This window comes from Rhododendron vialii, chromosome 11a, assembly GCF_030253575.1.
Source record: "Rhododendron vialii isolate Sample 1 chromosome 11a, ASM3025357v1".
Taxonomy (NCBI): Eukaryota; Viridiplantae; Streptophyta; class Magnoliopsida; order Ericales; family Ericaceae; genus Rhododendron; species Rhododendron vialii.
Window position 1 is genome coordinate 9529643 of NC_080567.1, and position 13858 is coordinate 9543500.

General features: G+C 39.1%; 1 protein-coding gene across 1 annotated transcript in view; it reads right to left on the reverse strand.

Annotated features, from left to right (window-relative positions):
- The window catches only part of LOC131307592 (regulator of nonsense transcripts 1 homolog), a 44777-nt gene that overhangs the window by 20728 nt on the left and 10191 nt on the right, over positions 1-13858 (reverse strand). Inside the window, exons 5-13 of the mRNA XM_058334195.1 lie at positions 13561-13653; positions 13326-13421; positions 13037-13087; positions 12839-12957; positions 12297-12405; positions 9775-9897; positions 9631-9702; positions 7921-7992; positions 7768-7834 (exon numbers count right to left, since the gene is read on the reverse strand). Coding sequence (XP_058190178.1) covers positions 7768-7834; positions 7921-7992; positions 9631-9702; positions 9775-9897; positions 12297-12405; positions 12839-12957; positions 13037-13087; positions 13326-13421; positions 13561-13653 — 802 coding nt within the window. The remainder of the gene's footprint in view (positions 1-7767; positions 7835-7920; positions 7993-9630; positions 9703-9774; positions 9898-12296; positions 12406-12838; positions 12958-13036; positions 13088-13325; positions 13422-13560; positions 13654-13858) is intronic.

Consider the following 13858-nt stretch of genomic DNA (forward strand, 5'->3'; position numbering starts at 1 on the left):
TGCAGATCATACTATGTTCATCAAGGGAGGTAATGATAAGATTGTTATTCTTATTGTCTATGTGGATGACATAATCATGACAGGCAATGATTTTGATGAAATACTCAGTCTTAAAGCTCGCCTTGCTCAAGAGTTCGAGATTAAAGACTTGGGATCTTTGAGATACTTTCTTGGGATGGAAGTGGGCCGATCTGAGGAAGGTATTTTTATCTCCCAAAGGAAGTATATTCTTGATCTTTTGGAAGAAACAGGCATGTTGGGATGCAAACCTACAGACTCTCCCATTGAGGCTAATCATCATCTTAGTGGAGATATTGGACAGCATACAGATAAGGAAAGATATCAGAGACTTGTGGGCCGTCTGATTTACTTATCTCATACTAGACCAGATATTTCATATGTCGTTGGAGTTGTCAGCCAATTTATGCATGAGCCACGTACAGTACACCTGGATGCAGTTTACCGTATTTTGAGATATCTCAAATCGGCTCCAGGTAAAGGAATTTTGTTCTCCAATCATGGTCACCTAAGGTTGGAAGCCTTTACTGATGCAGACTGGGCTAGTTCAATGGATGATAGGCGCTCTAGCTATTGCACCTTTTTTTGTCGAAATTTGGTTACTTGGCACAGTAAGAAGCAATCAGTTTTATCTTCAAACCCATCAAAAGAGACGGCGGATTCAAAAAAAGTAGGGAGCAAAGTTAGTAAAGGGGTGAGGGAGATAAGAAGGCTACAATGTTCCGTTAATTATGAGGGACGTAATAAAAGGAGAGAGAGGGGTAGTGAAATGGTGGAAGGAACTAATCTCTTGTCTTTCTATGAAGATCAAAATCCTTAGTTGGAATGTGAGAGGATTAAATGCGAAGGAAAAGAGGATGATAGTTAAATCATTGTTACAAGAGTGGAAGGCGGATGTGGTTTGTCTTCAAGAGACTAATTTAAAGGAGGTTTCTAAGGAAAGCATTAAGGAGTTGTGGGGAGGTCGTTCGGTGGAATGGATCCACTTGGATGCTTGTGGGGCAGAGGGGGGGTTTTGTTGATGTGGGACAGTAGAGTGGTGGAGAAAGTTGATGAAGAGTTTGGCTTGTTTTCGGTATCGTGTTTGTTCAAGACTGTGGAGAATGGAAATGAATGGGCTTTTACAGGAGTTTATGGGCCAGTGACCAATTGTTATAGGGAGGATCTGTGGGATGAACTTTCGGCGGTTGCATTTAGATGGGATGCGCCGTGGTGTGTGGGAGGAGATTTTAATGTTGTTCGTTTCCAACACGAAAGATTGGGGTGTACCTCTACCTCTCGTCACATGAGAAGATTTTCTGATTTTATTAGTGATCTGGAGCTTGTTGACCCACCTCTCAGTGGGAGCAGATTCATGTGGTTTAGAAATCAGGAGGTTAGATGTATGTCCCGCATTGATCAGTTTTTGTTCTCTTCTTCTTGGGAGGAGCTTTGTCCAAAGGTGATTCAGTGCTCTCTTCCAAGGCCTATTTCAGATCATTTGCCGATCCTTTTAAATAGTGGAGGGATTCATCGTGGAAGAATTCCGTTCCAATTTGAGAATATGTGGTTGTTGTCAGATGGTTTTGTGGATAAGATGGGCATTTGGTGGAACAGTTATTCGATCTCTGGGAAGCCGAGCTTTGTTCTAGCTAAGAAGCTCAAATTGTTAAAAGAGGATTCGCAAAAGTGGAATTCCGAAGTCTTGCGAAAGTGGAATTCCGAAGTCTTTGGGTTGCTGGGGAATCAAAAGGCTAAGGTGGTTGAAGTCATTCGCAAGATGGACTTGGAGGAACAAGTGCGTGCTTTAACAAATGCGGAGAAGGTCCTAAGGAACGAGGCCAAAGAAGAATTCAGTAAAAATTGCAAAGTATGAGGAAATCAGTTGGCGTCAAAAGTCAAGAAATTTGTGGTTAAAAGAGGGAGATAGAAATACTCGATTCATTCACAGAATGGCCAATTGTAATAGGAGAAAGAACTTTATTGGAAAGATCAGGATTGGCAATAGTACTTTGGAGGAGGAAGAGGAGATAAGAACAGGTATTGCTAACTTCTATGCCAGTTTGTTCAAGGAGGAGGGAGTGTATCGGCCTCAAGTTGATAATTTGGAGTTCAACTCTATCTCGGGGGAGGAGGTTCATTGGTTAGAAAGACCATTTGAGGAATCAAAAGTTCTTCTTGCTCTTAAATCGTTGAATGGAGATAAAGCGCCCGGTCCAGATGGTATGTCTTTAGCCTTTTTTCAACATTGTTGGGGAGTGGTGAGAGGGAAAGTGATGGGCATGTTCCATTATTTTTGGAGGTTTGGAGAGTTTGAAAAGAGTTTGAACGCGTCTTTTGTGGCCTTGATTCCGAAAAAAGGAGGCACGGAGGACATCAAGGACTTTAGACCTATCAGTTTATTTGGGGGAGCGGATAAGTTGTTGGCTAAAGTGATGGCAATTCGTTTGAAGAAGACGGTAGGAAAGGTTGTGTGCGAAGCCCAAAATGCTTTTGTCGAAGGTAGGCAAATTCTTGATGCATCCTTGGTTGCTAATGAGTGTGTGGATTCGAGATTAAAGAGCGGAATTCCTGGTATCTTGTGCAAGTTGGATATTGAGAAAGCTTATGATCATGTAACTGGGACTTTTTGATCTATATTATGCAACAAATGGGATTTGGAGAGCGGTGGAGGAAATGGATAAAATTTTGCATCTCATCTATTAGCATGTCAGTCTTGGTGAACAATTCTCCAGCTGGTTTCTTTTAGACTTCTAGAGGATTGCGTCAAGGCGATCACCTTTCCTCCCTCCTTTTCATTTTGGTCATGGAGGTACTTCGTAGAATGATTCGGAAAGCAGTTCTAGGGGGATTCTTGAAGGGTGTTGAAGTTGGGAGGGCAGACAGTGTGGGGTTGATGGTCTCTCATATTATTTATGCCGACGATACGCTCGTGTTTTGCAATGCGGAGGCAACACAAGTGGGCTATCTCAGATGTATTCTTTTATCCTTTGAGGCTGTCAGGCCTTAAGGTGAATTTGGGGAAGTCAGAAATGATTCCGATTGGGGCAGTTGAGGATATTGGTGCTCTTGCTCAGATTTTGGGTTGTAGGGTGGCGTCTCTCCCATTGGTGTATCTTGGTTTGCCTTTGGGATCATCTTTCAAATCTAAGTCTGCGTGGGATTCGGTTGCAGAAAGATTTGAGAAGAGAATGGCGTGTTGGAAACGCCAATATATGACAAAAGGAGGTAAAGTTATTTTGATTAAAAGCTCCCTTTCAAATCTACCCACTTATATTATGTCATTGTTTACCATTCCGGTTTCGGGGCGAGGAGGTTAGAAAAGATTCAAAGAGACTTTCTTTGGAACGGCGTGGAGAATGAGGTCAAATATCACCTCGTTGACTGGGATACAGTTTGTGCTCCCATTAGAGATGGAGGATTGGGTGTGAGGCGCTTAAAGTCTTTCAATCATGCTTTGTTGGGCAAATGGCTTTGGAGATTTGCGAGTGAAAGGAAGCGATGGTGGAGGAAAGTAGTTGCTGCGAAATATGGTTCCGGATGGGGAGATCGGTCGTCCTTGGGTGTGAGATCGCCTTATGGGGTGTGGAAGGGGATTATGAATGGGTGGGATGCCTTCGTAAAGAACACCGATTTTTTGGTTTGTGATGGGAGAAGGGTAAAGTTTTGGGAGCATGTGTGATGTGGGGAAGTGACCTTGCGGGAAGAGTTCCCGAATATTTATAGTTTGGCTAGCGACACAGATGTTAATGTTTCCGAGTATCTCTAGCTTCATGAAGGAGTTGCGGTTTGGGACATCCGTTTGCGAAGGGATGTGAATGAGTGGGAGGAAGGGGCTTTGATGGCGTTACTTTTTAGAGTGTATGGTCTCCAAAGACTGGGAGGAGGAGAGGCTGAAATTCGGTGGAATTTATCCAAAGATGGCTCCTTTCGGGTGAAATCCTATTATGAATATTTTTTTGGAAGGGATACTTCTTTTCCTTGGAAAGCAATCTGGAAGACGAAGGTGCCTTTAAAGGTGAGTTTTTTTGTTTGATGTGCAGCTCAAGGCAAGATTCTTACCATTGATAAATTGATCCGAAGGCAGAGAATCATTGTCAATTGGTGTTGTATGTACAAAAGAGATGCGGAGTTGGTTGATCATCTCCTCATTCATTGCCCGGTGGCTTGGGAGCTTTGGACTATGGTTCTTTCTTGGTTTGCTATGCGATGGGTCATGTCGATGGAACTCTTAATCGCTTGGAGAGGTGCAAAAGTTGGAAAGAGGCGGAAGCAAGTTTGGTTTTTGATCCATCTTTGTCTAATGTGGATCATTTGGCGGGAAAGAAATTCGAGATGCTTTGATGGGGTGGAAAAACCTTTATATAGAATCAAAAGTTTTTTGGTGAATAGTTTGTTTAGTTGGGACAAGAGAGAATGTGATCCTTCTCTTCACCAATTTTTAGATTGGTTTGAGCTTTTCTTTTCTCTTGGAAGTGTATAGGGCCTTTTTGTCTCGTGGCCTTTTAGTATACGGGTGGCATTCCGTTAATGCCTTCATCTATATAATTATTTACTTATCAAAAAAAAAAAGAAGCAGTCAGTGGTAGCTAGATCAAGTGCAAAAGCTGAATATAAGGCTATGGCTCATGGCGTGTGTGAGCTTTTATGGCTCCAAACCTTGTTGAAGGATTTGGGGATCTCTGATGGTAGTCCTATGAAGCTTTATTGTGATAACAAAGCGGCTATAAATTGCTCATAATCTTGTGTAGCATGATAGAACGAAGCATATAGAAATTGATCGGCATTTCATTAAGGAGAAGCTGAGCAAGGGTTTGATATGTATGCCGTTTGTAAGGTCTGAGGACCAATTAGGTGATATATTTACGAAGGGACTTAGTAGTAAGATCTTTCACCCTATTGTGTTCAAGTTGGGCTTGATAGATATCTTTGCACCAACTTGAGGGGGAGTGTTAAGTTAGGGTTCACTTTGTTATGTATTTGTTACTTAGGGGTATATTTGTACTTTTACTCTTGTCCATATAAATACAAAGTGTGAGAGAGAGAAACCTAATTTGGGTCCTCCCTTTTCCCCCAAAATCAAACAAAAGATTAACCTACACCTCAATTTGGAAGCAGAAAACGACTTCTTGATCCATAACATCATGGCTCATGCCTTACAAACTAGCAACCAAACCTAATTCAGTAAAACAAACCTAGAACTTGTACAGCAAAGAAAGCATATGATATGCTTCAAAAATGGAAACACAGCCTTGCAGCGGAATGCAATCATGCTCAGTGAACTGGTAGATATTCAACTGTCAAGATGGTTAAACTACCTCCCCCAAACTGCCACCCAAACCAAAGAAAACGTTTTTGTTTCTTTCAGTTCCGTAGGAGATTGTGTGCTATGAATGATAGAGTCTTCAACCAATCCTCAAGTTAAAATTCATCCCTAGTGTAATGAACTATAAGCTACCTTGTATGAGTGTACACATCATTTTGTAGTTCTCAAAAGGGAAGAAAGGAAACATGTTCCCACCACTCTCAAAAGTTCTTAGTTAAAAACACCAAATCTATCTGTAACTGTTGTCACTATACTGTTGTAAATAATTATAGCAGCATGCACAAATGTCTATGGCCAATAAATCACAAGTAAGAGCAGCAGTTGACGCAAATCAAACTAATAAGCATGGACTGATATTGCTTTTGATAGAGAACCAAATATGCATCACTTTCGTCAAAGATGCAGCAAAAGAAAATAACATCAATGTGGCGTCATGCAAGTATCCATTGCTTCGAATCTCTGGGTGTTTGTATATAGTAAAGATCTGTTGCTCAGTATTAAAGAAGTTTACCCCATAAGATTAAGAAGATTTGCATCCATTGCCGATTATCTTTCCTTTAATGAGGGGGTTATAGTTTGGGACATTCGCTTGAGAAGGCAAGTCGAGACGGGGAGGAAGAGGAAGAGGCTCTTTTTGCTAGAGTGTATGGTATGCAAGGAATAGGAGTAAGGGGAGGACGAGATGCATTGGAAATTGTCTAAATCTGGATGCTTTCAAGTGAAATCTTTTTATCAAGCGTTAGGTGGAGGTGGGAATGTTTCTTTCCCTTGGAAAGCGATTTGGAAGACAGTGGGGCCGCTTAAGGTGAGTTTTTTTGTTTGGTGCGCGGCTCAAGGCACGATTCTTATTATCGATAATTTGATTCAGCGGCAGAGAATCATTGTTAATAGGTGTTGCATGTGTAGAAGGGATGCAGAGAAAGTGGATCATCTTCTCATACATTGCCCGGTAGCTTGGGAACTTTGGTCCGTGGTGTTTTCTTGGTTTGGTTTAAAATGGGCCATGTCAAGGAATGTTATGGAACTCTTAATTGCTTGGAACGGAGCTAGAGTGGGCAAGAGAAGGAAGCGTTTATGGACCATGATCCCTCTTTGTTTGATGTGGACTATTTGGTGTGAAAAGAATTCGAGATGCTTTGAAGAGATTGAAAAGCTTTTGTTTAGAATCAAAAGCTTTGTGGTTAATAGCTTGTATAGTTGGGACAAAGGGAGATTGTAATCCCGCTATTGATCAGTTTTAAGATTGGTTCGAGCTTTTTTTTGTCAGGTAGGAGCAATGTATAGGGCCTTTTTGTGGTGGTGGCCTTTTGTATACGGGCGGCATTCCCTTAATACCACATTTTTAATATAATTACCTACTTATCAAATATATATATATATATATATATATATATATATATATATTTGCATGGTCGGTAGTCAATACCTTGTCAGCTATACTCTTTTTGCTATTGTTTTAATGGCTTTTGTTGCTTTTTTGGTGTTTCGTTCAGAGTTCCTCATTAAAGATCAAAAGGCTGGGAGTAGGTTGATATTTTGCAAGTAGCAGCATTAGGAGAATTCACATTCTATCTTTGAAGCTCTCTCGTGCATTTCTTCTCCTATTGCACAAGAAGCTCTCTTATGCATTTCTTCTCCTATTGTACCAGTTTCTTGTTTTGATGTTTTACGATGAATGAAATCTTCCTTCGTTGATCCAAATAAGATTTGGAAGAAGATAAATGAGAAGAATAATAATTTGGCAGCAGTGCATCGGGCAATACCTTCTTTTTGTGAGCCTATGGCATATGTCGTGCATTGATCTTAGAGGCTTTGGTTTTAATGCCAAAGCCTCCATAGATATGTTGATTGTGTGGTCCTTTGGGTAGTATGGTCCCAAAAGAAATGCTAGGGTGTTTGAGAAACTTGAAGATATACGGGTTTTGCAATAAAACTTGTTATTTAGCTTCTTTTCGGGTTTTGACGTCGCCCCCTTTCCGAAGGAATCATTCATTTGTCATTTTTTACGGATACATATACCACATGCAAGATATCATATTTCCGTTTCCAATGCTTTTTCCTTCGCTTACGATAGACTTCTTGTCTCCTTTTTCTTCTTGTACTTTTTCCCTTCTTTCCTAACTAATGATTTTCTCGTTGCCACTGATTAAAAAAAAAACATGAATAATAGAGATGCTTCCAACCTTCATTTTGGAGAATCACAGATCCGATTTTTGGTGAGGCAAATTTTTACATGAAACAAGCTCCTAAGTCCTAACATTAGTGAGTTCTTAATTGCTCATAGGGGAGATGTCTTGTGTTTAATGTCTTTTTGTGCAGTTCTTAATAGTTTTGTGGGCATTTGATGTACACTGCCTCAGCACCAGAAAGAAACTGATTCACATAAATGAGTCCAAATCGAGAACAGAAAACCACACAACCACAAGCAAGTCACTGGAACTCACCTTGTTCATCTTTCAGTTGCTGTAACTTGTGAAGTTCACTCTTTTCAGATGTGTCAAGATGACAAACCTGCAGTAAACAACTGTAAGATGCATAATGCTCAAACACAGAACCAATATTACATAAGACTTGAAACAACTAAAAAATAAACAAACCTGATAGTGAAGGGTTAAATGCTCAACAGGGGAACTTACGGCTTCCCTTGATTTTGCACAGAGCCTAACAACCTGTTTTCATCAAAGTAACAAATATTAAAGTCATGAGCAAGGGAACACCAAGTAATGAGCAAAGATAAGTAACAAGATGTAGAATTCAACCAGAAGATGAAAGGGATTCAATTTGGTTTGTAGTTATCCAACAATTTAAAATTCATGAACTATTCAGTGTTTTCTTCAAACCAACCTCCAACCAATAACAGGGGGATTCATCACTTTGGAAGATAATCACCACTAAAAGTTGAAAATGAACAGAAATCAAGCTATACGGCATTTCTCTTTTACAACTGCACCTGTGACGCTAGATAGGCTCACAAAAACTGTTGGGTGGGAAGAAAACTTCCAATAAAAGATCACAAGTTCCCCCACCCAAATAAGGACAAAATATGAATGGCTTAAGTACAGATAAAAAAATTTTAAAAAAAAGTCATAGAAAACTCCACCACAAGTCATGCTTTTTTTCACAGGGGGGTGAGGTGTGGAACCAATCAGAGGGGATGAGTTGACACTTTACTTTGGGGTTCTAAAGCACAAGGTAGAATGTAAACCTTTCTTTTATTTCTCACAGTTTAAATTTCTTAAGTCATCAAATGAGAAATTAGAGAATCACATCATGACAAGGCTCTCATTGAGCTGAAGTGTTAATCACATAAGACTGTAAGCCCATGTCTCAACTCTAGGTTTTACTTCATCAAATAACCCACATTTAACAGGCTCAAGTTCAACTCTTACGTGCTTGTAACATGTAGCAGGTTTACCAATAGTAGGGCAAGCAGTGAGCTCATTTCCCCCTCCTCGTCAGTATAAATGTGTAGAAATTCTCCATAAATAGGAGCCTCCTTCTTACTAGTTACCCTGAAAGCTCCCGTTTCAGATAGGAAGTACCTGTCTTGCTCCAACGTGGAAAAGGGACACCATTGCAGAAACAGGGCCTCGCCCTAAGTCTGCAGATAAGGCAACTGATGGTACTTCTTCTATGTGCAACAAGACTGCAAATGCAACATTGATAACTTCCTAGAAGCTCTGATTCTTACACGCCTAATATTATTTGAAGAACATCAGATTATTTCACACATCATCTTTGTGGTGAATTACTTTCCAAAATTTATATACATCTAAACTCTTCTTCCAAGACATTTGTGTTTTCGTCTGCCATAGAGCCCTATTGAGATTAATTCCCTATGACATCAGAACTTTCCAGGAGAAAGCAATGAAAATTGAAAACTATCATCCAAACTCATTGAGGAAAGGAGAACCATCACAAGTGACTAGGGGCCATGGTAAGAATCCAGATTTATAAACTATAAGGAACAACCAACTCAACAATTTAGATATTCTTTCAATTTCTTGATCACTTTCTCAAGCTCATCTTCATCCAAATTCACACAAGTGGAGCTGAAGCCCAAACATTTCCACATTGGAGCTCATGCAAGTTCAAGCAAAAATTACACCCAAGCTAACTGAACAAAGCCCAAATACCAGGTACATGGCTTAGCTCTGTACATTTACAGCTTTAACTTCAACTAGTGGTAAAATCAATTACAAGTTCAAACCTGAATCATAATAGTGAGAAACATACACTAAACCAAATACACAATATCATACAACAACCAAGGACAGTGAGGCTGTAAATAATGTCAAGTATTTTACCTTCAAACCCGTGGCACTGATCTTTTCAGCTAGTTGATCAACAGCCACATTACTGGGAGCACAAACCAAAACCTGACAGACGCATATTATCACAAAAACGGCATGCAAGGAGATAATATTTCCAAAATTTGCAAGTGAAATTACCTGACCCTGGCCTTGTTTAGCCATATGATAAACAATTGCTGCGGAAGTCACAGTTTTCCCGGTACCAGGTGGACCTTGAATCAAACTTACTGGCTTTTGAAGGACACTTTTTACTGCAAAAATCTACCAATAGTTGAAGAAGGTCAAAACCCTCAGAAAAAGAGCACAACATCCCAAATATTGAAAATGCAAAAGAAAGAACTAGTTAAACACTGTTTTGCACATTCTTAGGTAATTAAGAATGATATTATCATTACTGAACAAAATCAAATTGGAAGGTTACAAAATTTACAAAACTTTAAGGTTAAGAAAAGCAAGGAAACTGAAAGGAATATGAAGTTATAATTACAGAGACACTCCGAAAAACAAGGAATGTGACAATCCAGTTGAAGAGGGTGTTTTGACATCCCTCGATAATTTTCAAAGTTGATTGAGGATGTTGAATCATCAAAATTACAAACATAATGAAGTATAAACATCGAGCAAAGGCTACGGGCAGTTTTCCTTAATTTAGTTTTGAAGCATCGTAATAAAAGTTAGAAAACTCATAATGGGCTATGTTGATGTTACACAGACTCTTCAAATTTTGTTGGATACGGGTGTCAATGCAACACAACACATGAACAAGTGTATAGGTGTGGGATTCCTACGAGATTGTCGATTAAACATCTATAATATATAAAAAAAAAATCAAGAAAATAACAGACAAATCCACATCACCCTCTTTGCATCTCACATTCTTTTCTTCTTCCACCATTCCACTTTCTCAAGTCACTCATTATTGCCTACCACTTCTCTCATTTCTTTGCCTGTGATTTAAAAGAATTATGTTGAAAACAATGTTGTATATATAACGTATCATAACGCTGGTACGTCACGGTTTGAAATAAAAACGGTATCGTACTGGATAAATTACGGGACCTTTCCGGTCGTAACGGCAAAATTTAGGCATTTCTCCGTAAACAAATGCAACAGAGGGTGAAAGGACAACTCGGAACAGACTCCTTTTCTCTTCTACTGACAAAAGCTGTTGCTTTATCTGACATGGGTACTCTGACAACAGTGATTTCACATAGGTTTGGAGCAAAGGACGCCATGCCCTTTAATTTACAGCCTTTGCTTGACAATCTACAAACTAATTTTCAAAACCAAAATGAATTTCTCCTATATTTTACGACAACCTTTATTTGGAGTATTTAAGTGTATATGATATTTACCCAAAAAAGTGTATATGATCAAAATAATCTTTAATGTGTAATACGAACAAATATGCTAAGTTGCTTATTATATACAATGTATGTACAAATAAATATATTTAGCGATAAATCCGAAACGGTACCCGAAATTGTTCTGGTACCGGTATGTACCGTACCAATAACAAAAACGGTACCATAGCCAGCACAGTACTTAGAACCCTTGGATGAAAAGTGTAGACAAGATAAAACATAACATGAATTTTCTCTTGTCCCATACATTGCACGGGTACCACACATGTATAGGAATAGGACAGTTTTTGCAGATTGAAGAGTGAGATTCACATAATAAGAATGGACTACAAAGAAGAAATAGAGAGAGAAGCACACCAACAAAGCAAATCAGCGAGATATGGATTTGCCCTGAAATCTGAAAGCAATGCCATTTGAAGTGGACAGCAAGGACTAAGTAAAAGTTGATGACTGGACCATCTGCTCTATCCATTAGAGTTTTGCTTCACTAGAGAAGATGTCTTGTCGAAGCTGACGAGAGACAAAACAGATCAACACCATTACTGATGTTGAAGACGAAACCAATGGGTTTTTGACTCATTTCAATTGTGGTTTGAGATGTGTGTGTGTGTGTTAGGGTCATGACCGGTGCGGAACAGAGAAGGTGAATGGTTAAAGACGAATAGGCATTCAAGTGGGAAGAGTCTAAAAGAAACATGGAGAGTTTGGGAGTTGTGAAGTTCCCATTTAACTTTAACGGAACTGCATGTTTACCAATATATTGTTCTTTGGCTTCAAAACTGAGAGTTCTATATTCTGGCATGTTGTGCTAAAGTGGTGTGACTCCAAATTTTTTGGCCGCCATAATCACATATTATGATATTCTTTCTTTCTCTCAAGGAAAACCAAGAATTATTGACTTGCCATACATAGCAATAGTATTTTCCAAACAGATGACAAAAGCAATTTTTTTATAGACAAGTCTGCATATCCATCTAGTAGAAATCTACGGCTAACACATCCGACACTCATGAGTCCATGTATCATAGGTCTGGAGAAAATCTCTTAAATAACTGAAAATTACATCAATTATGCTGATTCTAAACCAACATCGCACTTACTGACAAAATACATATCAGACAAAAGATCCCAAACCTACAATTACACAAAATTAAAAAAGACATGAGAGAGAGAATGATAGAGAAAAGAAACTACTCAAGACAAAAAAAACTAGTACATTTTTTTTACAAGTAAATAAAATAGAGAACATTTTCAATTGGCAACGAATCCTAAGAGCATGCAGTAAAGACAGCTTACCTGAGATGCATTAAGCTCTGGCAGGCCAGGTGCACCAAAACGACGAGGCAATGTATTCCGGGCCATCTGAACCTCAACTTCATGGCCCAACAAGTGGTGATAAATATACCTGCATGAAACAAGCATTTACGTGAAGTCATTAACTCAGCTACGAATTCAACAGCAGAGAACAAACAATCTCAAACAAATTGCCAAGAAGTTCCAATAAAAGCAGGCTAGTTGCTCAAGCTTATACTCTTATAGCAGGCTTAGCAATGCCCACTTTAACTGGGACAAGCCCAAAAAAGTTTGCCAGACATGAAATTCAAGTCATCGTACTTCAAAATTAGCCAACTAAGCCAAGCCCAATCGACGCCAACATTCTTCTATTACTAATAGATATCTATCTCATCAATTCCATAAAATTCTAGCAAAACAAAAGGGAAAAGAAAAACGATGTAACAGGAACACATACGTAATCCAAATTGGCTCAAACTAGTACAGTGCACACAAAAGTAATCCAAGTGAGCTCAAACTAATACAATACAAAGCAGCCAACCCACCCACTAACACTTGTTTCATCCACCACAAACGTTTTCATTGCTCCCTGCATCCGATCAAAACTTGTGCGCTTCCATACAAAATCAACACTAAAACCATGGTTGACATCAACAGGAAATCCCTGCAGAAAATCTTATAATAAGTGCCTACAGTTGGCAATCAAAGCGGAATAAAGTAACAAAAGTTTATAAACAAGCTACCTGACTGGCACGAAGCTCAAGAGCAACCTCCTCTTGTGCAGTTAGTTTTATCTGCAATAAACATTAACCCATCATGCGATTCATGAAACGTACCCACATCCTAAGAGTGCCATGTAAAGGACAAAACTGAATAAAGGATATCTCTTCACTTGAAAATTTCTATCAAGCAACATAGAAGTGCACCAATGACTTTTTCTAAATAAATGAGCATTCTAAAAGTCCACAAAATGATCCAAAACCAAAGACAAGGGAAGGAAAGGCACGAAAACTCATCAACAAGAGTGCTTACCACATGCCCTACCGACTGCCATGCAGGATGGGCAGCGTCTCCTGAATAACGAAGCCGCAACTCATCACCAGGTACAAGACGCAACTCATTATCTTCCTGCAACACAAAAAAATTGTATGTTCAGGGTAGATAACGAAAGAGTTCAGTACAGTTTCATTGCCACTTTAAAAGCTGGGGACTGACCCAAAAAAAAAATCTGGAATGGAAATTCAACAAAACCAAGATGACGGCGCACCTTCGGAAAAACAAAATATGCAATGCGCTTTTTGTTGAGACCAATATCCCATCGAATCGTGAGATTGTCTTTACTTTGAGATTCTTTCATCATCTACAAAAAAAAAAAATCAAATTATGTAAGCATAAAATACAAGAATAACAAATCCCTAGCAATTCAAAACCTAAAAAGAATAGTAAGCCAAGGACACCACTTGTTAACCAGAAACGAAGTTAGAGGATTTGGGTCGAACACTTTTATATACGAACACAAATATGACATGACCCGCTAACATGAAATTTAAACAAGACAAATACAG